Consider the following 27767-nt stretch of genomic DNA (forward strand, 5'->3'; position numbering starts at 1 on the left):
TCAGCGCCTGTTTAGGTTGCCGGGTCTGGCACTAAGAATGTTTTAATCTCTTTCAGCAAAACAATGTCTCATAATGATGTACAGGACGATTGCCGTCCTGATGAAGAATCATACATAATTCAGCACCTTTCACTTGGCACCACTGCGATATCCTCATTAGCCGTGGCTCACGGTGGCTGTCAGATGGTGTCCATGCGAACGCAGGCATTATATTGTCTTTGAGATGTGCAGCTGCTTCCATGACACTGCCAGTACATAAAAACATGACGCCAGTTTGTTTTATTTAGTGCTAAACCTTCCAGTTTGTAAAAACAAGGCTGACACAGAGCCTGACACGAGGCAGGGAAAATAATTAGCTCTCATTTTCTCAGGCTCCTATTTCCTTCTCCCCGCTGTGCTCCCTTTCCACTAAACCACCACATGTCAGTCGAAATGGGAGGCAATTAGTGGGCTCATTTCAGTCCCCACAACTGTGCTGAAAAGAAAGTATTTATGATGGCACAATGAGCAGCTGAAAGATTAAATAACATTTGCCTTTTGAAAAGAAAATGACTTCTAGCTAAATGGGCAATTTTTGATTATTCTCAAACAAGCTTAGAGTAGTTTGGCTTTTAAAAAAAATACAAGAAAGGAAAATGAGTCATTTTTAGGTGAAAGAATCAAATAAAACTTGACACAGTAATGCAAATAACTGATGTTTTATTGCAAAATATGTAAATGTGTTATAGCCTTAACAATGGCCCCTGTCTTGGGTCGAGGGAGACTGCTGCCAAGTAGGCACCAATACAGGAAAAGGTTGCTAAACAGCAGGTTGTTGTTGTTATCATTATTGATTCCATTTTTTAATAGTCTTGGGGAAGAGGTTTTCATTAAAAGTCATAAACAAATAGAGTGAAGCATCAGTATATTTCAGTTGTTGGGTTTCGGTGCTACAAGGACTTTCACCAGATGTGGGGAAGCACCCCAAATCTAATGCAATTTTGGCTGAGAATGGCAGAATTAAGTCCTTGAATGTAATTAAAACAGGCTGTATTTTTTTTTTTAAAAAAAAGGAAAAATGCTTCGCTTGCTGTTCTCTTTATTTCAAGTATTGTAAGGTAGAATTTATGCATAATAACGACTTGTTTAGGTGCTAGGAATAGCTGTGTGTCTCTAGCACTTTTAAAACAGCAGGTTTCAGTGGGTTAGATGGAAAAATTCTACGAAGGAAAATTATGCTTCAAAGAGAAGCTCCCATGATTTTCAGGATTTTCCATTGCCTAAGTGACTGCAAGAAAGATATATTTAAAAGTCTCATAGGCTGCTTCCGTACCATTTAAATACTTACATGGATGCAGCATCTGTGAAAAATAGCAGAAGTCAGAAGGTTAGGATGATGCTATATAGAGATATTCTCACTGACAGATTTGCAATTTGAGTGCCTAATTTAAGACGATCGTTTTTAAAGAGTACTGCTTTATTTTTCTAAGACATTTGAGATATTACTTCAAGAGTTTAAAAGATGCATTTTCTAGTTGCCAAAGTTTTGTCTTTTATTCATTTCCAAAACTTCATAGAGATCTCTATAGATTCATCATGTAGAATGCCCTAAATATTGTTTATTTTTAAAGACAGAATTGTATTATTTTTCTCCATTATTATTTCTCTTAGGCCCCCTAAAACTATCTAATATATACAATCCAGAAATAATATAGTTCAACTATCTGCTGAATAGATCCAAGGTCATTCTTTTTCCTTTCTAAAGTTGTCATGGTGGACAGCTTCATAATTTTCCTCTAGGCAGCTTCTTTTACATTGGAGTAGCTTTTACAATTAGAATAAGTTGAGTTGGATCCAGTATTCTCCATTATTCTCAATGGACTTCCAGTGGATCTGGAGGAAGATCATACATCAGCAGTTTTCACTGATTCCTCCTCCTTTCTCTGCCCTTGAAAAGTTGCTGTAGCTGAACAGAAGATACTGTGGATCAATGGAAGCAACACTAGGGTTGCAGGGAACAGGAAGAGTGTGTGCAAATCATTGCCCCAAGCCCCCCTCAAGCAGACAGCCTATACTGACTCTCAATTCCCCCTGTAAATGAAAAGATTCTGGGTGTTCAGGGAGAGTAAAACTGGACCCCAACCTCAGAATTCCTAATACTTAGCCTAAATGAACGATTATTGCTCTTTTAGAAGATTCAATAAATCATATTTTTGCTCTAGCTCTAAGTAAATGTGTTTTAGTTCTCAGTCTGAATGTTCCTATTTTATCTGGAAGTGCACTAAAGTTAATATCAAAGGCATTTTCCAAAAAGTGTTTTCTAGTCAAGGTTCGAGACAATACTGAATAAACAAGAACTTTGGTAATCTGGCAAAATGTTGAAGCTAGTACCATTCTAAATCATTATTTCTTCTAATGTAGATGGTGGCCTGATTGTATAGAAAGGATGCTGCACAGATGAAATGTAAGTTTTCATTCCTCTTTCTGCCTACGTGGGAGTCTCTCTCTCTCTCTCTCTCAGCATAAATCTAGGGACTGAAGCAATAGATCATGCAACTGCTCAGACTGCTCAAACTGCCCATTTATAAAGGGGGGAAAAACTTAGTTTCTGTGTTGCTTGTACAGCAGAACCCAGGAATGGATTCTAATCTGAGCCTAAGATCCCTTACAGAATTGAAGAGAAACCAGGGGAATAAATCCAGTAATGATTTATTGGATTTATTTTCGGCCTTTCCCTCCAAAGCAGTATAAGATGAAGCTAACAATAATACAAATAAATCTAACCTACAGAATTATAATTAAATGTAGAGTAATTAAAATCTATCAGTTAAAAAATAGGTCTGTGCTATTCTTTGGATTCAATTCCAAATTTAGAGCATGCAGGGGTGCAAACATAGCAACACTTTAAACATTTTCTGTGACACTTTAAAGAAGCCATGTCTTTTCCCAGAATCCATGTGACACTAGAAGAAGATGCAACTGCTTTAAAAAGTTGCAAACAGGTGCTATGTTTCTGTCCCTGCAAACTTCATATACCATTTTTGGAACTGAATCTGAAGTCCTGCACAGTCTTTCAAACAGATTGGTCTCAAGCATACTTACTTACTATCTGTTGGTTGGTCATTTATTTATTCACTGATTTATATACAGAGGGGCAAAAAAGTATTTAGTCAGCCACCAATTGTGCAAGTTCTCCCACTTAAAAAGATGAGAGAGGCCTGTAATTTTCATCATAGGTATACCTCAACTATGAGAGACAAAATGAGAAAAAAAATCCAGAAAATCACATTGTCTGATTTGTAAAGAATTTATTTGTAAATCATGGTGGAAAATAAGTATTTGGTCACCTACAAGCAAGCAAGATGTCTGGCTCTCACAGACCTGTAACTACTTCTTTAAGAGGCTCCTCTGTCCTCCACCCGTTACCTGTAGTAATGGCACCTGTTTGACCTTGTTATCAGTATAAAAGACACCTGTCCATGACATCAAACAGTCACATTCCAAACTCCACTATGGCCAAGACCAAAGAGCTGTCGAAGGACACCAGAAACAAAATTGTAGACCTGCACCAGGCTGGGAAGACTGAATCTGCAATAGGCAAGCAGCTTGGTGTGAAGAAATCAACAGTGGGAGCAATAATTAGAAAATGGAAGACATACAAGACCACTGATCATCTCCCTCGATCTGGGGCTCCACACAAGATCTCACCCTGTGGGGTCAAAATGATCACAAGAATGGTGAGCAAAAATCCCAGAACCACACGGGGGGACCTAGTGAATGACCTGCAGAGAGCTGGGACCAAAGTAACAAAGGCTACCATCAGTAACACACTACGCCGCCAGGGACTCAAATCCTGCAGTGCCAGATGTGTCCCCCTGCTTAAGCCAGTACATGTCCGGGCCCGACTGAAGTTTGCTAGAGAGCATTTGGATGATCCAGAAGAGGATTGGGAGAATGTCATATGGTCAGATGAAACCAAAGTAGAACGTTTTGGTCTAAACTCAACTCGTCATGTTTGGAGGAGAGAGAATGCTGAGTTGCATCCAAAGAACACCATACCTACTGTGAAGCATGGGGGTGGAAACATCATGCTTTGGGGCTGTTTTTCTGCAAAGGGACCAGGACGACTGATCCGTGTAAAGGAAAGAATGAATGGGGCCATGTATCATGAGATTTTGAGTGAACACCTCCTTCCATCAGCAAGGGCATTGAAGATGAAACGTTACTGAGTCTTTCAGCATGACAATGATCCCAAACACACCACCCGGGCAACGAAGGAGTGGCTTCGTAAGAAGCATTTCAAGGTCCTGGAGTGGCCTAGCCAGTCTCCAGATCTCAACCCCATGGAAAACCTTTGGAGGGAGTTGAAAGTCCGTGTTGCCCAGCGACAGCCCCAAAACATCACTGCTCTAGAGGAGATCTGCATGGAGGAATGGGCCAAAATACCAGCAACAGCGTGTGAAAACCTTGTGAAGACTTACAGAAGACTTACAGAAACCTCTGTCATTGCCAACAAAGGATATATAAAAAAGTATTGAGATGAACTTTTGATATTGACCAAATACTTATTTTCCACCATGATTTGCAAATAAATTCTTTAAAAATCAGACAATGTGATTTTCTGGATTTTTTCCCCCATTTTGTCTCTCATAGTTGAGGTATACCTATGATGAAAATTACAGGCCTCTCTCATCTTTTTAAGTGGGAGAACTTGCACAATTGGTGGCTGACTAAATACTTTTTTGCCCCACTGTATTTATACCCATCCTTATTTTGTACAACTCAAGGTAGTGTACACAATGTTCCTGCCTTCTATTTTCCCTACAGCCACAAATCTGTGAGGTAGCTTGGGCTGGGAGAGAGTGATTGGCTGAAAGTCACCGACCAGCTTTCATGCCTAAAGGAGGAGTAGAATTTACACATTCCTGGTTTCAAAGCCAGCACCTTAACCACTACACCAAATTGGTTCTCACATAGGGCTTTATTGGTTATAACCAGCACCTTGAATTTTGCCTAGAAATAGGAATAGCCACCAGTGGAACTGCTCTAAAAAGGGAGTCACATGCACCATATAGCTTTATTCATTAGAGTGGACCAGCTAAACTTTCCAGAAACAAATTAGCCTTATATAAAATACATTAAGCCATTTATCACCGTGGCCAAATCTGACATACTCAGGAATGGATAGAGCTTCCATAATACTCTTGCCTTTGCAGATGCTCTTTTTATCACTGGAACTTGAATTTTCAGATTTAAGGCTGAATCCAGGAGTAATCTAAACAGTGAACCTGAGACTCCAAAGTTCACTCAAGTTAGAGGTCTGTTTTAGCTTAAAGTAACTGTACTGACAGTACCTGGATTAAGTTTTCAGTATCCATCAGTGTAAAATTTTAGCCACGGATGGCCATATATTGAATGGATTCCAGGTTTTCCAATGCAAATATCTCAGGTGAGGTCTACCTAGAACTGGCATCATCAGGACTTTGTTGTTCAAATAACTATGTAACCAGACACAAGATTTCAAACTCTGTGAACAAACATGCCAAAATGCATTTTTGCAGTTCAGAATTCCAGTATAGGTAGTCCTTGTTTAGCAACCACAATTGGGACTGGCAACTTGGTTGTTAAGGGAGAGGGTTGCTAAGTGAAACTGTGACTGGGCTTATGATATTACTTCAGCTTTCCTTTGCAAAGGTCATAAATGTGAGGACTGATTGCAAACAGTCATCAACATTGTAACTGCAAATGGTCATTAAACAAGGCAGTTGCTAAATAAGGGCTACCTGTATTGGTAAAGCTATATTATAAAAGTTGACTGATCATGAAAGTAAGGTGAACTCCAAGCTGTGTGTAGGCATATATATATGCTAAAATCTCTTAATACCCATGGCAAAAGAGACCCCCTCACAGATTCCACCACAGCTGTCTACAGAATCTCTCACCAGTGTTTCCAACTTTATTCTTTCTTTCTTTCTTTCTTTCTTTCTTTCTTTCTTTCTTTCTTTCTTTCTTTCTTTCTTTCTTTCTTTCTTTCTTATTTATTTAGATGTATTAACCACCTAAGAAGTTGAATGAAATTCTTCTAGAACATGGCAGTCCTTGATTGCTTAACTTAAGACTACCCTGTGTTTGTCACAGAACATAAACAGCAAAGTAAAGATATAAAAAAAATGTTATTAAAGGGTTTTTCTTGAAAATAGCACCTTCTTCCATTGTTTCAAAATATCAGTATTGCCGATATTAAGCAAAGAGGGCTTCTTTCATGAGTGCACAACATAGGCACATAGGTATCATGAAATGAGGACTTAGGAAAGGACCCAGAATATTTGGGGATATGTTGACATTCCTTTTATTTACTTGGTTATTTAAAAGATGGTGATGCAAGTATTGGAAATACATGTGTGCATGTTCCCAAATGCTGCTGTGTTCTGGGGAAGCAAAGAGAAGGGAAGGCGCTGAAGTGGCCAGGGCAAATATTTTGAATTTTGACTACATGTGATTGTAATCTGTCCACTGGTCAATATATGCTGGCCAATATATGCTGCATCTCCTTGTGGTAAAATACCTAAGAAACACAAGGTATGTGGACATTACACTGCAGTTCTACAAGCCAAAACAACAACAACAACAATATCCAAGAACCCTGATCAGCTTCATAATGTAAAAAGGAAATTATTGTCTACATAGTCCAGTTAAATCTTACGTCTGTAATGGAGAATTACAATTTAACATCAGTTTATCAAGACTTTTAACCGAAATCTTAACCATAGCTTGAAATTATTTCAATCTCCTGTTTAATAAACTGACATTAAATCACAGTTCTTCACTTTAGATTTAACAACTATTAAACTTTAGATTTAAAGTCACAGTAAGCCCTGAGAAAGAGAGGCAGAAACAATGGAACGATTTATCCCGTCAGTTCTCAAATCCGTTTCCTAACATCACTTCAGATGTCAGCTTCATAGCACCCCTATGAAATTAAGCAACTCCTGCACACTGAGAGCATTTTTTGGTATGAAAGAGCCTTTGTGGGCACTGTGCTCAGGAAGAGCTCTGTAGGATTCTGACTGAACATGTCGTGTAACTGGTTGCATCACAGTCACATTTTCACCACCATGTGAATAGAGGGTAGAGTCATGTTACAATCAAGAAGTATCTTGGTAAGATTTGAAGGACTGATTAATTCTGCTTAACAAACAAACCAACAACAACAAAAAAGAGAATCTTCATTTATTTACCTGAGGACCATTTCCAGGTTTTAAATGGTAGCCAAACACAAGCTCCAGATTCAGCACCTTCTCCTCACTGGCCTCATTTTCAGCAACAGAATCCTACCCCAGAAAGAACAATGAATCATTTGGGTTCACCTCAAACTGTTGTTGTTGTTTTAAGTTCAAGACAGTGCTATTGTTTGAGTTGAATATTTTACCATTTTGCACATGATTAAAGCAGTCTGACTCTACTTAAATCTTGAGTGTCAAAAAGAATGTTGTGTCATTCAGGTGTTGAAAACAAACTTGAAAACCTCTAAGGGAGAATTTAGATATCCCCTCTGCAGGGATGATAATGTGGGGCAAAAAGTGAGCAAGAAATCCAGCCAGAAAGTGTTTTTCGCGGGGATTTAAAATATTTATTCTATAAGAAACAGAAGAATTACAAAGAGAAAAATAGTAAAAATGTAGATTAGAAAATAGAAAAAGAAAAAAGAAAAACAACAGAAGAAAAAAATACAAACATATATGAACAAAATTTTCATTTTTTAAAATTTGTATAGTATGAAAAATAAAAATAATGGGAACCAAAATAAAATAAAATAAAATAAAATATTTATTCTAGTGTAAAGCCACTGCACTATTCCCACTGATGGCATCTGCCTACAGGGATGAGCAATTACCAGTGCAAGACTCAACCAACCAATTTAAAATGTTAAGAACCTCCCAAATACTATGGGAGTAATCCAGAATTGTGCACCTGAAAAGCAAACTCATACAGTAAATCTTTGTCTTCCCCTCTTCTGCTAGGGAATTTCTTATGCCTCCTGTAAAAAAAACTTGAGAAGTTCTACAAAACATTATATACTGCATCTCAGTGGGTAGCGCTTGAACAAAATTGTCAAAATCTGGAACTATAAGCTAGCAATGCAAGATTTCCTCACCTGATTTCAAGCAATTCCTCCCAAAAGTCGGTATGACATAATTCATAATGTACTACAACTGACTCCAAACTTCCAGTCATGTGGCAAGAAAGAGGAAGATCTGTTGCATGATCTTGCTTTTCTAACATGCAACAATGATGGTCATCAAAAGGCTACATTAATTCACAGTACTAGGTTCAGATTTTTTTTAAAAAAAGAACTGCTTATTCAACAAGGCAAAATTACATGGTTCAACTGCATGCTAAACTGGAATGGATGAGTTCATACATTGCACTGAGCCAGGATCAAATGGACCATATTATGGCTTAGGTGTTATACAAGAACCAAGCAAACATCTGGAAGAATTCTAAGTGATAGAGAAAACCACGCAGAATTCTGGGCATTAGTGCTGACTGTTTAATTTGTAAAATGATACAGGACTGCTGAAAGTTAAGTGAAAATTTAATAATAAATTTCTTCAATACTAGGTCCCAGTCTAGATCGATGGGTCTGGCACTATTTGACCTTGCTGGGTCAGTTGCCCACTTTTCTGCCAGTACTTCTTTTAAATAAAACAAGAGCATAGGATTATTCAGAGTTCTCCAATAGCTACAATCAAATACAGAGTGTTTTCAAGATATTTGAGCCCGGATATGCTTTTAAATTTGGCTGATATTAGCACAAACATTTTTTTCCATATATTTCCTGTTTAAACAAATCGACAGTTACCTTAATCAGAGGTGGAAAATGAAACATGTTGAAGAAATCCTGACTTAACTTCTCAATGGCAGTCTAGGAAGGAAAGAACAAAGAAAGTTAAGTGCAGGGCATAATATATACGGCTGCAAACAGTTTCCCATGTAGAGACCTCAGAAAATATTTAACTTTGGGTAGCAGTAAGGCACTGTCTGGTGAGCCCTTTCCTAGAGCAGCATTTTCTTCTTTCTGTTGCTCTAGCAATCTTACTTGCTGATGTTGGAGAGCAGATGCACTACCCAGCCTTAGGTGGCAGGTGAAGTATTGCAGTGGGTAATTGAAACGCAGAGTAGCTCTCCAAGTCAAGCACCCAAATTTGGTGGGTCCTACCAAAGTGCAAAGATCTTGGAAGCTGCCAGACTGTACCTGGGTGGTGCTGATTCTGAGTGAAAGCAGAGTGTTACGGGCAGACTGTAAAATGGCAAATCCCCTGGTTTTGTCAGCGTTAAATAAGATGGCTGATGCTGAGGATAAAAAAAGCAGGGATCCATCTGCACACAAACCAGATGATCTCCATTCAGCTATGGCCTTGCTGGATAGTGTCTACATACCTTTAATAGAAGTAGTCTTATAATGTTGCCCAGAGGGGTTGGAGTCGGAACTCTGATTCACAGTCACTTTGCTTTCCCTCTGCCTCTAAAACAGCGTTTCTCAACCTCGGCAAATTTAAGATGTCTGGACTTCAACCCCCAGAATTTTGGGAGTTGAAGTCCAGACATCTTAAAGTTGCCGAGGTTGAGAAACACTGCTCTAAAACATCTGTGGTCAGACAGTCAAGAATCATCTTTGCACACACAAATGCTTTTTTGCATGTATATGCAATTCTTTCCTTATCTATGGGGGAGTGAGATAGCAAATTTTTGGACCCCCCCCCCTTTTTCTGGAAAGAGTAAAGAGCTCCATCTACTTCCCATTCTCCCTCATCCTTGCTGTTTATTCATGGTATCTACAGTGGGGCAAAAAAGTATTTAGTCAGCCACCAATTGTGCAAGTTCTCCCACTTAAAAAGATGAGAGAGGCCTGTAATTTTCATCATAGGTATACCTCAACTATGAGAGACAAAATGAGGGAAAAAAATCCAGAAAATCACATTGTCTGATTTGTAAAGAATTTATTTGCAAATCATGGTGGAAAATAAGTATTTGGTCACCTACAAGCAAGCAAGATGTCTGGCTCTCACAGACCTGTAACTACTTCTTTAAGAGGCTCCTCTGTCCTCCACTTGTTACCTGTAGTAATGGCACCTGTTTGACCTTGTTATCAGTATAAAAGACACCTGTCCACAACTTCAAACAGTCACACTCCAAGCTCCACTATGGCCAAGACCAAAGAGCTGTCGAAGGACACCAGAAACAAAATTGTAGACCTGCACCAGGCTGGGAAGACTGAATCTGCAATAGGCAAGCAGCTTGGTGTGAAGAAATCAACAGTGGGAGCAATAATTAGAAAATGGAAGACATACAAGACCACTGATAATCTCCCTCGATCTGGGGCTCCATGCAAGATCTCACCCCGTGGGGTCAAAATGATCACAAGAATGGTGAGCAAAAATCCCAGAACCACACGGGGGGACCTAGTGAATGACCTGCAGAGAGCTGGGACCAAAGTAACAAAGGCTACCATCAGTAACACACTATGCTGCCAGGGACTCAAATCCTGCAGTGCCAGATGTGTCCCCCTGCTTAAGCCAGTACATGTCTGGGCCTGTCTGAAGTTTGCTAGAGAGCATTTGGATGATCCAGAAGAGGATTGGGAGAATGTCATATGGTCGGATGAAACCAAAGTAGAACGTTTTGGTCTAAACTCAACTCGTCATGTTTGGAGGAGAGAGAATGCTGAGTTGCATCCAAAGAACACCATACCTACTGTGAAGCATGGGGGTGGAAACATCATGCTTTGGGGCTGTTTTTCTGCAAAGGGACCAGGACGACTGATCCGTGTAAAGGAAAGAATGTATGGGGCCATGTATTGTGAGATTTTGAGTGAACACCTCCTTCCATCAGCAAGGGCATTGAAGATGAAACGTGACTGGGTCTTTCAGCATGACAATGATCCCAAACACACCACCCGGGCAACGAAGGAGTGGCTTCGTAAGAAGCATTTCAAGGTCCTGGAGTGGCCTAGCCAGTCTCCAGATCTCAACCCCATGGAAAACCTTTGGAGGGAGTTGAAAGTCCATGTTGCCCAGCGACAGCCCCAAAACATCACTGCTCTAGAGGAGATCTGCATGGAGGAATGGGCCAAAATACCAGCAACAGTGTGTGAAAACCTTGTGAAGACTTACAGAAGACTTACAGAAACCTCTGTCATTGCAAACAAAGGATATATAACAAAGTATTGAGATGAACTTTTGATATTGACCAAATACTTATTTTCCACCATGATTTGCAAATAAATTCTTTAAAAATCAGACAATGTGATTTTCTGGATTTATTTTCCCATTTTGTCTCTCATAGTTGAGGTATACCTATGATGAAAATTACAGGCCTCTCTCATCTTTTTAAGTGGGAGAACTTGCACAATTGGCGGCTGACTAAATACTTTTTTGCCCCACTGTATGCCCAACATATCAATGTTCATAACCCGAAGTTTGTGACAGGTTGCACATGTGTTGTGCAATGCAACACAAGAAAAAGAATTATGGATATATTAATGGTCATGAATACTTTCTGTATTCATGGGAATACATGGTTATGAATATTTTCTGTATTCATGGGAATGGTCTGATATACTTTCTCAGCATTTCATGAAATAATATTCTAGTATGCAATCATTTTTATTTTTTTTAGTAAATCTGGAAAGATTTTTGTCATAAACTGTCGGCTTTAGAATTTCATACTTGAAATAAGCTGTTCTTTTTCACAGCTTGATGATCATCCAAAATTTGCAATGTAGGTACCTTCAAATGAATGATGTGTCCTTTGGAAACAATTCCCATGTCCTTCAAATCCTCTTCTTCCAGAAGAAGTAAGCGTTTTCCTGTGATGTGGTGCTCTTTAAACAAGCTGGCATAGTTACTCATATCTCCAGTTGTATCACCTTAAGATCATAAGACATTGTTCAGAAATTTGGACACAGAAAGATCAAGTCTGTGAGCTGGTTTTCTCTCTCAAGCTTTTGGGGTTGCTGTAGCCTAAAGGAGACTCCATTCTCTGTAACCAAGTGACTTAGATTTCCCACATGACAACAGCAGCAGGCACATCTTGTTCTGTACCAGCCTTCAGTAGTCTTTCAAATTAAGAAATCATAAACACTATCTATTTAGAAAACTAGTATAAGAATTTATTCTTGCTCTAATTTGCTGCTCTCTGCTTTGCTAATTGGCTGCTCCAACAAAATTCCATTCACAGCACAATGTTTTCCTTCTTAGACTCATGGAAGGAGAATTCATTGATTCTGTTCTTTTACACAGGATTTCCATTGGAATCCTTGCTTCTCTAAAAATCTAAGCTGAAACCATTAATTGAAACTTCTGTTGGCTTCATCTGTTACAAGTTGTCAAGGAGGATGTGAACTGAGTAGCATCTATCAGACAAAGATTTCTTAGCGTTCCCATATTCCGGTTGAGGGATGATTTGTTCATTTCACTGAGAAAGTTAGCTAAGTTCCTTTGAATCTTACGACAAGTTAAGAAACTCAAAGGCTTCTTGTTTTTCCTAGCTATATTAACAGCTTTTAACCATGCCATCACCACAATACATTCATTCATTCAACTCTTGTGAGCTAGACATATGCAGAGTCTTACCTTTTTCAGTGAGCTGTTGCATCCAAAAATACTGTGAAGAAAGGACATTGGTTTTATGATCTGAGGCATTAAAAAGCTTTGTGTGAAACATCTAATCAGAAAACATGTTGAGAAGAAAAATGTAGTACTGTAAGCTGTTTAAATGAATAGGGATTGTGTAAAAACACAACAACATACTTTAATTTTACATCTGAGATTAAAAATTTGCAACCATGGCCAGATCTAACTCCTCTCATCAGTTGCCAATTCAGAGGAAGATGTAGACAGAAAAATGTAATTGTAAGGCAGATGTAAGGCAGAAAAATGAATTGGCAGTCTAACATGAAAGATTGATTACATCCTGCCCTTGAGTCCCCACTCTACCTTCAAAGTGATCCTTGTATAAAACTAGTTGTTGGCCAGGGCACGAGATGGGTAAGACAGACAACTACCGCTTACATTCTCCATAGAACATCTCTTTTTAATGTGCTTGAGGTTTTTTAAAAAAATCAAGACAAGTTCAAGAAGTTATAATGTAAGGAAGAGATGACCAAATATATATTACTTCTTTAATCATTTTGCACAATGGTTTATAATTTAAGAGTAGTGTTTCCTGGGCAGAGGTGTCCCACTGTTGTTTATGATGTATATGTTTAAACTTGCATTAAGATATTAATGGTAGGCATGAAGGCAAAACAGCCTCACCACGTAGGACCATAAATATAAGAAAAACAAGAATGCTAATATCTAAATTGCTACCGATACATATATTACTAAGATCCTTATTTAGATTGCACAGAAGGATATTTTAGATTAATGCAATTTGCTCTACATGAGGCTGCCGTGGAAGGTGATTCAGAAGCTGCAGCCAACACCAAATGCAGCAGTTGATGGGGAAGAACCAGTTTGCCAGAGCACCACCATTTCGACTGGAGCTGCTCTAGCTGCCAGTAGACTTCCAGATCCAGTCCATCTTGCTGGTTATTGCCTACTTCATGGCGTGGGCCCTTGTTAACTTCAGGACTACCTGTGCTAGCTACAGTCTGCCCATCTAGTACATTCCAGATGGGAGATCATGCTGCAGATCTGTTCCCTTCAGAATATAATGTGGACATGAAAGCAAGCCTCCTTGATCGTAGCCCCATCACTCTGGAATAGCCTACCTCTAAGCTCAGGTTGGGCCCTTCCTACTTTCATTATGGAAGTGGGTTACAACTCTGCCATTCCAAAGAGAATTTGGTGCAGGGCATGCCACCTAACTTGAAGGGGGCTAATTTTGAGATGATGTTTAAATTATTGTAACTGTTTTTAATTTGTACTTTATTCTATAGATTGTAAGCTACCTAGAGTCTATAGATGGCATACAGGTTTACATAATAAGTAACATCAATTAGGTTAGATAAGACTTTGCATGTGACTATCCTAACATCCCTTCTCCAGTGATGCTATGAAAAAATGTTTTCTGGACCACTTTCTTTTCTTCAAAGACTCCCTTTATGTTATTTTTCTCCCTGCCAGTATTCTGAACTTAGGTTTATCTAGCATACTTGGATATCACTGTGAACCTGGTGGAGGACATTTAAAAAAAAAATTGTCCCTCCACAGTCCATTCCTCATTGTTCATCCTAAGATTAAACTGCAGGAAAGAAGGTGCCATAGACAGCTGTTTCACAAAACAGCAGTAAAATTTTAGCCTAGGGATGGGGAGATTGTGGCCACATGTGGTTAGACTGCAACTCCCATTAATCACAGCCAACATTGTTGATAACAAATAAACAGACTTGTAGTGCATCAGCATTAAGGGAATGACAGGTTTCTCACCATGGCTTAGGCCTTTGCTTAAAGACAGATTTCCTAGCTAAATGAAGAAAGATTGACTTAATTAATAAAGGCTGCTTACCACATCTTCTTCAGTCCATGCACCGATATCAAATGATGGCAGCAACTGTGTAAGAAATATGCATTTAAAAGTGCAGTTTCTTTTCTTGTCTCTATTTTCTCATTTTCCTTTAGTATATGGTTTTTATTTAGCAGGTTCTTTGCAAATTTTGAGTATTTAATTGATATGTTATTGATTAAAAGATGGCACATCCTCTTTTCTGAAACAAAACCCTTCTCTGTTCAGCCAAGTCATTTGTATCCAAACTCATTTTGGATGACTTATGGTATTAACAGGACCATAGTTTTGTTTTATTTTTTATGTTTATTTTCCAGATAAGAATTTCCACATATGTTCTTCTCTGTGTACAAGAACATCAAAGTGGAATAAACCAAATTATCATAAGCTAGCTTTTAATTAATATGTCAAATTCTAATTTGAACTTTAAACTTAGACAAATTCTAATTTAGGTTTGCAAACTTAGTATTGAGGAGGCTGTTTGGGATTTGCTTTTCAATTTTGTGTGAGTTATGTAAATTGTAATGAATGGTTAGTTGATTGCCTGTTAAATATCCTGCAATGATGGAGAATGTCATTCAAAAGAAATGAACACTTAAGATTTGATACTCAGTTCTGAAAAATACTGCACACTAGTGATATGGTGGGGAACAACAGAGATGCCTCACTGAGTTAGATTCTCTGAGACTGAAACCATAGGAAGAAACTGAGGAAGATCATCAAAACACCTTGGGTTTTACTGATTTTATACTGGTTTCCTGGTAATGAACTAATTCATGTAATGTACTACAAGTGCCCAGACATTATAGTTTAGCGTGACGTACAAACTTGCCCATACACTATGTATATCCCATAGTGAACTCATTTGATAGGCAAACCAGCACCTCCTGGGGGTTTGGGGGAAACAGTCTGCAGAAGTACAAAAACAAACTTGGGGGGAGGGGTTATACTCAAATTAGCCAATTAATATTTAATATACTTAACAGAATGATGAGGAAAAGCAGAAAACCATGAGGTGACAATACAACAGGGTATCCTGAAAGAAGCCAGGAAGGAATGAATTACTGCTTATTAGCTTGACAGTAAAAGAGACTTACTATTAATTTAGTGATTTCTTCATTGTTAGTGGATTTGGTATTTAGAAGTATAATTTGTAAGATATACAGAGATTTTAATGTTGGGAAAAGGTATCATGACTGGTCCAAGATTATCAAGTCATCTTCATAGTCAAGTCATAGTCACGGTCAAGTGGTGACTTAAACAATTCCAGCATCTTAACCACTATATCATATTGCCTGATATGAGCATCTTCGTTCTGTCTGTATGAATTCCATGATATGTACATCATGGAAAATCTATTGGAGACTGTGAAAAGCTGTGTACATTTGTAAGTTCCAAGTTGGAGTTTGACTTCCTTAAAGTTTCTAGAAGACCTTGCTGTAATTTCTCTTCACTCAGAACAATCAGTCTTTAAAAAGGGGGTAGCAGACCCCAACCTCTTATGTAGGCTGATGCAGGCTCTCTATTAAAGCTTTCCTCAACTTCTCATATGTGAGACTATCATCATCGGCGGCTAGAAAAGCCTTAGGAAGGACTAGATAAAAATCTATAACACATTTAGAAGATGTGCTGTATTCCAGTCTGCATCCCTGAATGGTAGTGGATGGTTGTCTGTAACAAGCAGTAGGCCTGAATCAGGATGTGTATTCCTTTTTAATAAAAAAAAAATCATATGTATAACAAAGAATTTGTATTCCTTTCCATCTCAGCTGAATAAAGACTAGATGAGCACTGTAGCATGGTCACAAATATGCATTGCCCTATCTCTACTCCTTACAAATGCAATGTTGTTACCTCAGGGCGTTCAGGGATAAGAAACCTATAGCCCTGTACATGTTGCAGAACTACAATTCCTGGCACCTCTCACCATTGGCCATAGTAGGTGAAACTGTTGAGAATTAGACTGAACAACAACATTTGGAGAGCCAAAGGTTCCTTAACTTGGTCTTAGGGAACATTACTTTCAATATGACCATAGTAACTCCTCATGATGCGTTTATATTTTTTTAGCTGCTTCAGCGTTTTGTACAATGCATATGTGTGTGTATATATTTATTTGAGGTTTACAATAGTTTTTAAACTATTTCAGTATAGGAATGATTATGGCATTCTGCTTATGCATGAATTAATAGACGCTGAAGAGGAATAACAGTAATAAGGGACATTTGTGATGCGTTCGGTGACAACGCCCAGATTAAAAGTTGGTGCCGATGTATCATTAGGTACCCAATTTAAACATCATGCTTTTAATCAGGACTGCAGGCTTTTTATGTATATTTTTTTTAGTGTCATCATGTTTATTGTAAAGTCAAAAATGGAAACAAAGAGACACAAATAAAAACAGCTCACAACAAACTAGGATTTATGACACCAAATTGTAAAAAAAAGTTGATTACATTTTTGGTGTTCTGTGAATAATTAAAAATGCAAATCCATTATATGAATGAAGCAAGACATCACATAATTAAATACTATAATGAAAAAAGTAACTACAGAAAGTCTTGCCATGCAAAAGTGGAACATTTCACATTCCATACAAATTTTATATTCTGTTTACACACTGTAGTAGTTTTGGCACAGAGTTCTCACAGCACAGCAGAAAACAAGTTTCAACTTTTCTAAACATGGTTGAAATACTTTCCATTTACATTTTCATACAGATTTGGAATACAAATAACATTATCTCCTTATTAATCAATATAAAACATTTTATAAGTGTAAAAAGCAAAAAAACAACAGCCCCTCTGAATGATAATATGCTTGACCAGATTTCAATAGAGAGGCTTTACAAATTTCTAAAATAACATGAAAGTGTTTATGATAGTTTGCCTCTATGATATTTCTGAAATTATTTTTACCTATTAAGTAAGCTCTAGGCAGGCTTTTCAATAAAAATGGATGAAATTCAAGTTTTGAAAAGAAAGTAAGGATACTTTCTTTACTAGTTTCTAAAAGTAGAGCAGATATTCAGGACCGGAAGCTACTACTGCTTCTCATGCCATTTTATTAAAACAAAAATGGAAAAAATGCAATGATTTCAGGGGAACTACCAAACAAAAGGTTGTTCAAATAACAGATTTATTAAACTGTACAGAAGGTATTGTGATATTAAAATAGCAAGTCTCATTGTCCCTATTAATCCATTATCTCATTGATGTGCCACAATTTAATAAACCAGAGAGTATATTTTTATTGTGCCATCACCCAGTGTTATCAATGGAGCAAGGCGCAAGTGACACTGGATTCTATTGTTAATCTTCCTCTCTTTTCCTATGGCATTTTCTGTCTTTTCCTTCAGGGAAGATATCCATAAAAGAGGGGAAAACAGAATAGCTCCAAACTGACCTTTGAGTGCATTAAGGTCTACCTGGACTCATCCTTGGTCTCCTACACAATCCATATTTTGATTTGGTGGACAGGTGACCAAGATGCTACTTTTCACATGAAACATTCTCTTCCTTTCAGTGGCTATGCCTTTACTGTGTACTCAATACTCATGCCAAGTTCAGATTTCCCTCAGAATATATTCACTGAATCCCTTTATAACAGCATTTCCAAATTATTCCTCTCCAGATGTATTGTGGCTCTAGCTTCCAAAATTCACATTGGCTATGTTGCTAGGGAATGCTGAGGGTAATAATGCCAATACATCTGGAGTTGAGGAAGGTTGTAATATGGTTTCCGATCCAATAGCTTTTTAATAGTTGTTCAAAATTCACTAAGTTCTATTTAACTATTTTAAAGGGTGACATGCTCCCTCATTCAACAATAAACTATTACACCGCATACACTAGATCGTGACTTTACTGTTATCAAAATAACACTGCTTGTATACCCAAACTGAGCAATCTTAAGTACTGACTGCAATAAGCAGTAGCACAATTGCACTTTGTAACGCAGCATCTGAAATGAGGTTTTAGTAGTATTCTAATATTTAATCCAGAATATTCAGCACTACAGTAAAACTTTGGAAGTTCAATTAGTTGGAAATATGTGCCAAGGAGCTACTTTCAGAGCCTGTTTCTGCAAGCGATCAGTATCTTCTCAAGATCTGTGTGTCTGTAGCCCAATGCACATATAAAAATATTAATCAAGACTGTTTACAAGGCAATTTTGTTTTTGTTTACTAAAAAGTCAGCTTTGTGAGCTCAATAGAATTTGCCATCAGTTAAATATCTACAGGATTGCAATTTAAGACTATAATCCTATGATCCCTAGGGATATTCCAGAAGCGATAGGATTAATTAAACCATTATTTTTGAGGATAGAATGAACTTTGAGACCCCTTGCCAGCCAGTGTAGAAACTTGCACAGCAGCTTTTTTTCTGTCTGAGAACTCCAACCCGAGGCGGGGGGGGGGCATTCCCAGATTAGGCAATGTGGGGTGTGCTGGAAGGGTTTGTGAATCAACACAATGAATTCCCTTTCAATTATTTCAGGATGACAAAAATGTAAAATAAAAAGAAGTAGCTCCAGGGAAGAAAAAAGTGTGCAAGAAACAAGGGAGTCCTTCATCTATCACTTTACAGATTCCTAATTTTTTAAAAATCAACCTCCTTAAAAATATGTTCCCTGATTAAATGGAAGCACCTATTCAATCAAAAGTTTTAATTGTTTAAATTAACCCAAGCAATCAGCTAGATGTTATAGCCCTAAAAATTGTGTCCATGATCAGGATCCTTGGTTATTTCTATGAAATTGTGTTTGAAATATAATCACACTTTGAAGAAAGAAAACCTATCTGAATTTTATGTTTGCTTTGACTCAAGAAGTGGTATGTTTAAATATCATTGCATTGTGTTCCTTTTTTCATTTCTACTGAGATTTTTAACAACAGGAAAGTTGTCAGAAATGGCAATAAATAAGCAACAGTGTGAAAAAGACATATTTATCACACAAGAGTGACCCAGCTATTCAAGAAGGCTTTGTCTGGATTAGATCTTTCTTACTTATTTTAAAATAATACTATAAGGAGATGTCACTTGTATGGAAGGAAATCTGTATTAGAATTGGTAGAATTGATTTCATTCTCTCACCTTGCCCCAAACAGGTGAGCAGTAGTGCCAGACAAAGTAGTGTGTTTGTTTCTTATATATCTTAGTATACATTCTTTTTCAAAGGGGTTGGGCCTTCTGGTCAGGGTTGACTCCTGGAGACTGCCTGGACTAGTCCCTGCAGTTTTCTTGGCAAGGTTTTTCCGAAGTGCCTCCTTCTTCCCAGGGCTGAGAGAGAGGGACTGACCCAAGGTCACCCAGCTGGCTTCGCGCCCAAGGCAGGACTAGAACTCAGTCTCCCAGTTTCTCGCCTGGTGCCTGAACCACTACACCAAACTGGTTCTCTAGTATACAGCCTGCTCCTATACATGTGACACTCTTGGATTGCAGCCATAAAATGTACAGGGAAACCCCAAATGGAAGCATACATTTTCATCTGTTAACCTGCTCAAGAGGCCTACAAGAAGAAGAATGATAGATGTATACTTAAAAGAAAACTCCAGCAATTTCAGAATTTCATATAGTGTTGAGCCATAAATATGTCAACAATATGTCAGCATAAACAAAAAATTAAATAAACAAAACAATCCTAAATTGCTTAAATTAATTAAAACACGTAGAGGGTATAAACATAAGTAACATGATTTCTCACATATAAGAAACAAAATGGGTCTGTGCAACAAAATGGTGCTGTGTTCTTACTCAAAAATTAAAACCATAGGATATTTTTTCTCAATGTTCTTGTTTCTCCCCTTTTTACTTTAGATGCCAGACTAGAGTCCTTACAGCTTTCCTTCACCGCTAATCACTTTCATCCTCAAAATCGATATCATCATCGGTATCATCATCATCATCATCAGATAAGTCGAACTCCTGGAACCCCAGCGCCAGGTTGACCTTCTTCCCTTTTCTCATAGAGGTGGTTTTGGAAGAATTCTTTTTGGCTTGCATATTGATCTGCATTCCAGATCCTGCTTCATTCATAGAGAAGACATCCCCAAAGCCTTTCATCATCAAGGCCTTCAGACTCTGGTTCATGCCAGCTACCTCCCCATTACTTGTGGCTGTAATCTGACATGACATCTCTGCACTGTTTGATTCCTCTGTTTTAGATTCAAAGTAAGATTCCTCAGACATTCTGGCAGCAAAAGGGAAGCAAAACTAATGAAAAAGGAGAGGAAGGACAGAGGGGTGGGGGAAAGGACAATTAGAACCAATTAAAAATCCCAGCAAAAGACACCACCAGATTAGTTAGCAATAAACAGAAAGTAAAATGATTAGTGAACCTTAATACAAAACACCAAGTCAGAACTGATTTTTGAAAGGACTTGGCTATTGGAAATCCATAAAAATATCAGAAACATACTAAGGTGTGTGTGTGTGTGTGTGTGTATATTGCATCACAACTTTTAAATTTTGTATATCATTAGAAGGTTGGGATCTTTGTTTCTTTTTGGTAGTACTGTCTATTCTGAGAATCATTTTAACAGAGCAAAAGAAAAAAATCAAAACAAATTTTGTTTTGAAAATCAGTATGCAAACATACTTTAAAACATTTATTTTTAAATATTCCAGAGTCTCATACTGGAAAGAATATTCCTGACTGGCAAAAGGTGTGCCTCTGCAAAACTGGGTACAGCTTATGTTTGCTTATATGCCCATTTTTTTATTAGACTCAAAAGCCATCACTGAAGACAAGAGGTTGACAGTCAAATTAATTCTGGAGGAAGCAGAAACAAATCCTTACTCTTCAGAATCAATAAACAATTCATACTTCTTACTGGAAAACAAGAATTGATAGATACAGGATTTCAGCTCCAGAGATATGTACCTGCTGTGATATGTATGACAGCTCCTTAATATATAAATAAAATTCCCATTATTTCCTATAGGATAATATTTCATGCCACAGGCTATGGTGTGCACAGAGTCTCCATCTCATGGTCAGCTGCTGCCAAGAATACTTCCAAGTGGCTTATTGCCACACAGAGATTTAAAAAATAAACCAGTTTGTACATTACAGCTGTATGACACATAGACCTTTCCCCACATGCAGGCTATTTGGAAAGAGCTCCAGAAGGCACGCCAAGTACTTATACTGAGAGAATGGGAAGGAACTCACAAAAGCTTCACACTCTCAAAATGGGTGGCATTCAATTAACCCCTTTGGCTGATGGACCAGTTTCTGTCAGGGGATGATTTCATCCCTGCCCTCTGCGACATTCTTATGCTTGCTTGTTCAAGAGTTTTGGGGATCTGCCTGGAGATAAGGATGGCGGGAGACTTTCCAACTACGCAAATAGTAGTCTATATGCATTCTACCATATGGCTATGCATAAAGGGAAATGTGCATATTGTGATCTAACCAAGCAGAGGCATTTGTGGGGGAAAGGAATGTATGATGTCATATTTTATTCCTTTCCACTACAGTAGAAATTGTTGGATGTTTCCTTTCTCTATACAAACTGTTAGCTACTGCCTGAATGAGACTTTTTGGCTGTCCCCTTGACAACCTAGTTCCTGGAAAAAAGTGAAAGACTCTGCATTAATGCATGGATTCTACACCCACCAGCTGTGTTTTTGCAACAACTAATAGGGCAGATATTACCCGGCCATTCTGATATACCCTTCTGGCTTTTTAAGGTTCCTGATAAGGTATTTGATGTGAAGCCCAAAATTACAGCCATTCTCAGTGATTGGGCTGAGCGGTTTCCTCCTTCATGTAATTTATTTCTTCTCAGCCTAATAATACAAGCAAGGAAACGCATGCTTAAAATCCATGCCTGGACAATGCTTAAATATGCTTTGCCGCTTTGAAGGCTAGCATGATAGAGCTGTAAGAATGTTGGAGCAGAATCACAGAAGTGACATTTCAAAACCCTAGCCACAGGGTTATTGAGTCAATCACTCTGTCTTGATGTTATCTATCCTGTTTGTTTGTTGCAAGAAAAACAATGGGTCCATGGAGAATCAATGCAAGTGCCTTCCAATCCATGTGGGGTACGGAAGAGTTATACAAACAGGCCATACTCTGCGTGGACAAAAAGTCTCCACTTGATGTTAGGTTATAAACTGGAAGAATACTTTAACAGTTAAATGATTGGTTTTGCTATATGCCACACAGAATTCCTCATAGATAAATAAGATAAAATCTACTTCAACTTGAGCTCAATGCCTGATGCCTTTACAGACACATCCATGTAGTCTTCTAAGGAAATATGGAAATGCTTGCCACTGCCTTCTCCCAGGTTAGTTTTCCAACATTCCAGTCTAGCCTATAAAAGTATAAAAATAAAAAAAGTCCAAAACGAGACAAAGCTTATATGGGGATCTAATACGTTTAATCTGGAAAGAATCTTGGGTCTTTCATCTAGAGACTCCAGAAGGAGCAATGATCATCTGGAAAAGATCCTACTGTAGATGTTCCCCTTCTGATTCTCCTGCAACCACATCTTGAGGGTTTGACATAGGCTCTGCCATGGTTCCCAAAAGAGATGGGATCATGCAGCGAAACTCAGTGGAGGGCAAACCGGAGTTTGTTCGCGCCATATTGGAAAACAGAGAGCTTACTACGTTATGGAGCTTTAAGACCATGGAAAGCTAAACATAAGTTCCTTATTCACTAAACCCAGAATAAACCCTGCTCTATAGATTTTAGTATAAATGTTCTTGGATGAAGATTAGACTCCTAACCCTAGTTCATTTTTACAAAGAGCAGCATGGCATTGCCTTATGCTGCGGTCCGATGCGGCTTGAGCCCTGCAACTGGCCATTCATTTGAAATACCTTCCTATTTAGTTCAGGTTATTATCTCTTGCCTCTACAACTCCAAATTGCAAATGGAGGAAAAGAGAAAGATCTGCATGTATTTGCATCCATGCATTAAAAAAAACACACCCCAAAATAAATCGTAAGGCTGCTTCATACTGATGGCTCGCTACACTGAACACCCTTGAGTTACATTATAAGTAGCCAGTATTTGGATGTGTAAATCAGGACTAAGAGGGATGAGTTTCCATAATATAACCACAAAACTGCTCAATTTGTCCTCCTTTCAATTCCATGTCAATGTCACCACGATGTTTGACAATGACAGAGCAGGTGCTGAACAGCTGCTGCTTAGTCCCTAAACTTGAAAACTCTCTGCTTAGCATGTGTCTCCATCTGCTTCCAATTCCTGACATAAGTTCTGTACGCTAATTCTTGCATATTAATTAAGCTTTTCTTTTAAAAAAATAAATAAATAAAACCGAGAATTTCTTCCCCAAACTGACAATGAGCTGAGCTTCCCGGCTAAAAAGATTCAGCGACATTTGCAGCAAAGGATGTCCCCGTTGAAGTGAATAGTTCCTGTTCCTACTGGAACAGGGGAAAAACATGTTTGCAACTTGCCTTTTCACCCTCATAGGTTTTTACCGTATCATGTTAAACCTGAAGTATGCCATTGGAAACAGCAGCCTTGGCGCTGAGAATGTTTACTTTAAAAACTAAAAGGCGTCCAGCCTAGCCCCACCTTTAAGCTTCTCCCTACCTTTGTCCCAATTCCTTGAAGCCCGAGGGCCAAGTGTAGTTACTTGGTGTTAAAGGAAGGGCACTTTGTTTATTTTAGCACGGATTCACCTATGCCACGAGCTAAAGCGAATCTTCAAAGGCAGTCCCAGATTAAAATTCTGCCTTTTGAGGTAAAAAAAAGGGGTTGGCCCTAAATGCACAAACGGGATTAAATTTCTGTTAACGTAAAACCTGAGTAGCCTTGAGACGACTGGGGCCAGAGGAGAGATCTCCCTCGCCCTGCCTCTTGCAAGCTGTTATTTGTACATCAGGGCAATCCTTCACTCTGCTGAACGTGAAGCTAGTCTTGAAATGAGAACAGCAGCTTCTGAAAGGGCATTTCTCCTCAGGGGCTAGCAAGGGGGGGGGGGGAAAAAGTCAAGCCGCTATCTACGTAACAAAATATGCATATTAAGTAGATTGAGGGAAGTAACCTCTTGCCTATTTTGACCTTGATTGTAGCATAAATCTCTGCAATAAAGCTGGAGCATGCTTTGAATAACTCTATAATATCACCACCCATGTGTCTTTCTGTTAGGAACTTTAGTTCCGCAAGCAATTGGGTGGAGGTTCACACTGTTTGCTGAATGCTATGGTTTAGTTCAGATAAGACTCCTGTGGAAGAAACCATTTCAAACCAAAGACCTGAAGCAAGCCCCCTTTCCTGAAATAAACAATACAGCCCTATTGGAATTTTAATTTTTTTTTTTTAAACCCTACTCTCATCTTTCACCTGGAAAACAGAGTTTGGATTTTTCATTACCCTTGTATCTTGGATCACCAATGGTTTTGCTCTGGCTTATACAACTCACTGCACAATCTGTAGCTCTGAGTGTTAACCATGCCAAGATTGGTTTCTTGATTAAGGTAAAGCAAGGTCTTTTTGGCTCTGAGGGAATGCATAAAATGCTAGGTGCCAAGCCGGAGCAGAAGAACTCATCTGTGATTCAGCGCACCTAATCCTAGGGTTAGCCTTTTATCTGGCATGCCACTTTACACGTGGGAAAAGTATTTTTAAAAGCTGCAAACAGGAGCTTCCAGTCACATGGGCCTTTGCCTGCAGTCTAGAGAGGTGCAGCCTTTATGGCGATCTACTGCCTCAGTGTGTAACAACTGGGCCAGTGTCCCATTTTTGCTCCTTCAAACCTCCTGAGGATGCAAAGACTTGAGATGGTTTACAAATGCTGACGACTCCCACAGGTCAGCTCATTTTTACAGTAGAAGCCTTTTAAAGATGTTAAGGGCCAGCGATATACCATCCTTTTGAAATGTCTGCAGGTCTTATTTCAACCCGTCCTTTATTGAACCAAATCATCAGCCTTTATTCACATGGACTTGAATTCTCCGCAAAAGAAGAAAAATATGCATATCAGTTCAGCTCTTTATTCCTCTTTTATCCAGATATGAATTTGCTTCTGCTTCCACTCTCTCAAATACAGGCCACTACTCAACAAGGCTCATCATGTTCACAAAACATCAGCAATTTGTTTTTATGTGTAGATGAATTCTGAAGTTAATTTCTTAAGAAGCAAAGGAAAAGGGGAGAAAAGGTGGTTGGGAAACAGCACGACTTTTCATTATTCAAAAATCTGACAGCAGCCATTTCAGCTATATGTCCCTTCATTCCAGAAGCTTAAAAGGTACTCTGCTTTCAGTATCATGTTAGCCGTCCCTTTTCAAGAACGGCATTTGCTTGCAATAGAAGGGTTGTATTAATAACCTATAGAAAAGAAGTTTATGCTGAGCACAATAGATTGAGCACAACACTTTCCCTCAGCAAAGCCAGCCAGCAAAGTAGCAGCAAAAAGCAAGTGCAGCATAAAATTCCCCTAGCCTCACTCATGGAAAGATCAGCTCATTACGGCTATGCTTCATGCTGTGAACCATGTAGGTGATGGCCCATCTCTTAGCTACTCAATCTTTGCAGACATTAAAGGAAGCCTACGGGCTACCTACAGAGAACAGAGAACACCTTGCTTCTAGGAAACACTCATGCTTCATCATTATAGGCTACTCCATGTTCACAGCTGGAACACACATGCAGTGTCATTCATACGGATGCCATTAAGCTGCGCCTCAGAAAGAAGGTGCAGAAACAGTGAACAGGCCAAAATCCCAACTTAGATTAAATAGCAAGTACAATGCACTCTGCAAAGTGGAGCACAGAAGGCAACGTTCTGTAACATATGCAGGTTGTATAAACATTGCAAATGAATGCTGGATCAAGAGGCAGTGGTGGACGATGGCCATTAGCTCATCGATTTGGGCAGAAGTAAAATGCAACAGACAGTAATGAAATAATGCAAACAGAAGCCTTGCTGTTTGCTACCAACAGATGTCATAAGACGTTAAGGTAATTGTGTTCTGCTTGAAAGCTACTTTTATATATACCAGTTTTTATGCAGCCATTTCTCGGGCATATATATCATTTCACTGCATATGAAATTAAGCCGTAATGACTCCTTTAGGAAGAAAGATTCAGATTTGGATAGAAAATGTTACTTATGCTTTGCCCTTTATACAGGAAAACATTCATTTACACATTAATACAAATAGTCCCCAGTGCAATTTCTATACAACTCCCAGCTGATTCCATCTTCTAAAATCTACTACTTTTATCGATTGCATTATATTAATGACAAAAATAAATAAATAAATTAAAATCTGGACCTCCTTCCTGTGTTGGACTAATTATATAGCCATGCTCTAGTTTCAATATAGTTTGCAACAACAAAATTTGTCATTTCCATAACAGAATCCAATGCCTGAAACATCCATTTGCTTCTGAAAATGTGCAACCCAGGAAACAGCTTGAAGGCACATATTGTTAAAGCAAAGCAGATCACAGTCTGTTCAGTTTCTTACGTGGAGATCCCAGACTGTCCCCCAATCAGATGCTCTGTACTTCTCGAAAGAAAAGTGGGACATGAGTGTAATAAGCATTTTATTTAAAAATCTTAACTGACCCAAATTCTAAATATTATGACAGTGCATAGTACAGTGATTCAGAATTACGCTACAGGGTTGAGAGTTCTGACATGACTCCATATCAGAGGTATCAGTGTGGATGAAGCTGACTAGATCATGTTATTTCTTTCCATGCATGGGATTCTGCTTTTTAACTTTGGCAAGAGCTCCATTTGTATTTTGAGATATGGAATGGGACATTGGACTGGATCCAGACCTAGTCATCCTTTGAATAAGTCCACTGAATTTTGTAGGATTCAGCTATGATTCATTTAAGTCTTTTTTTTTTTCCAGTTGGTTAGCCAGGAGCTAAACAATTATGCTAAGATTAAATCAATATCCTAAGACTGTGCAGCAATCCAGATTCAAAAGGGAAAAGATCACTGGAGCTATACGGGCATTCATGTTGCACTTGCCTGTATCTCCTTGTGAATAGCTCCACGTGCTTTTACATCTGGATCTCTGCATAGCCCTAAAACATATATACATCTAGCAGTAAGATAAGACACAGAATATAATGGTCCATAGCTGAGTCAGGTATAGTAGTGAGATCTTTCCTCCATTAGCTCCAAGTTAAATATCGGCATTTACTGTAGATTGCGATCCAACATCCGTTTATCTGAGAATAAACCCCAGATTATTGCACTGAAATTTACCATATAAACTTAATTAATTGAGATGGATGTTACCTTATCTTCAATGCAA

The 27767-nt window shown here is 38.4% G+C and overlaps 1 protein-coding gene across 2 annotated transcripts in view; it reads right to left on the minus strand.

The window, feature by feature from the left end:
- The window catches only part of MAP3K20 (mitogen-activated protein kinase kinase kinase 20), a 120574-nt gene that overhangs the window by 20515 nt on the left and 72292 nt on the right, over nt 1-27767 (minus strand). For both annotated transcript variants that reach the window (XM_025165115.2, XM_015887662.3), the window contains exons 12-16: nt 14494-14538; nt 12615-12645; nt 11769-11908; nt 8843-8905; nt 7218-7310 (exon numbers count right to left, since the gene is read on the minus strand). In XM_025165115.2, the coding sequence (XP_025020883.1) occupies nt 7218-7310; nt 8843-8905; nt 11769-11908; nt 12615-12645; nt 14494-14538 (372 nt within the window). The remainder of the gene's footprint in view (nt 1-7217; nt 7311-8842; nt 8906-11768; nt 11909-12614; nt 12646-14493; nt 14539-27767) is intronic.

This window comes from Python bivittatus, unplaced genomic scaffold (genome assembly GCF_059951505.1).
Source record: "Python bivittatus isolate LINGU-HERP-01145 unplaced genomic scaffold, Pbiv_v1 ctg000200_np1212, whole genome shotgun sequence".
Classification (NCBI taxonomy): domain Eukaryota; kingdom Metazoa; phylum Chordata; class Lepidosauria; order Squamata; family Pythonidae; genus Python; species Python bivittatus.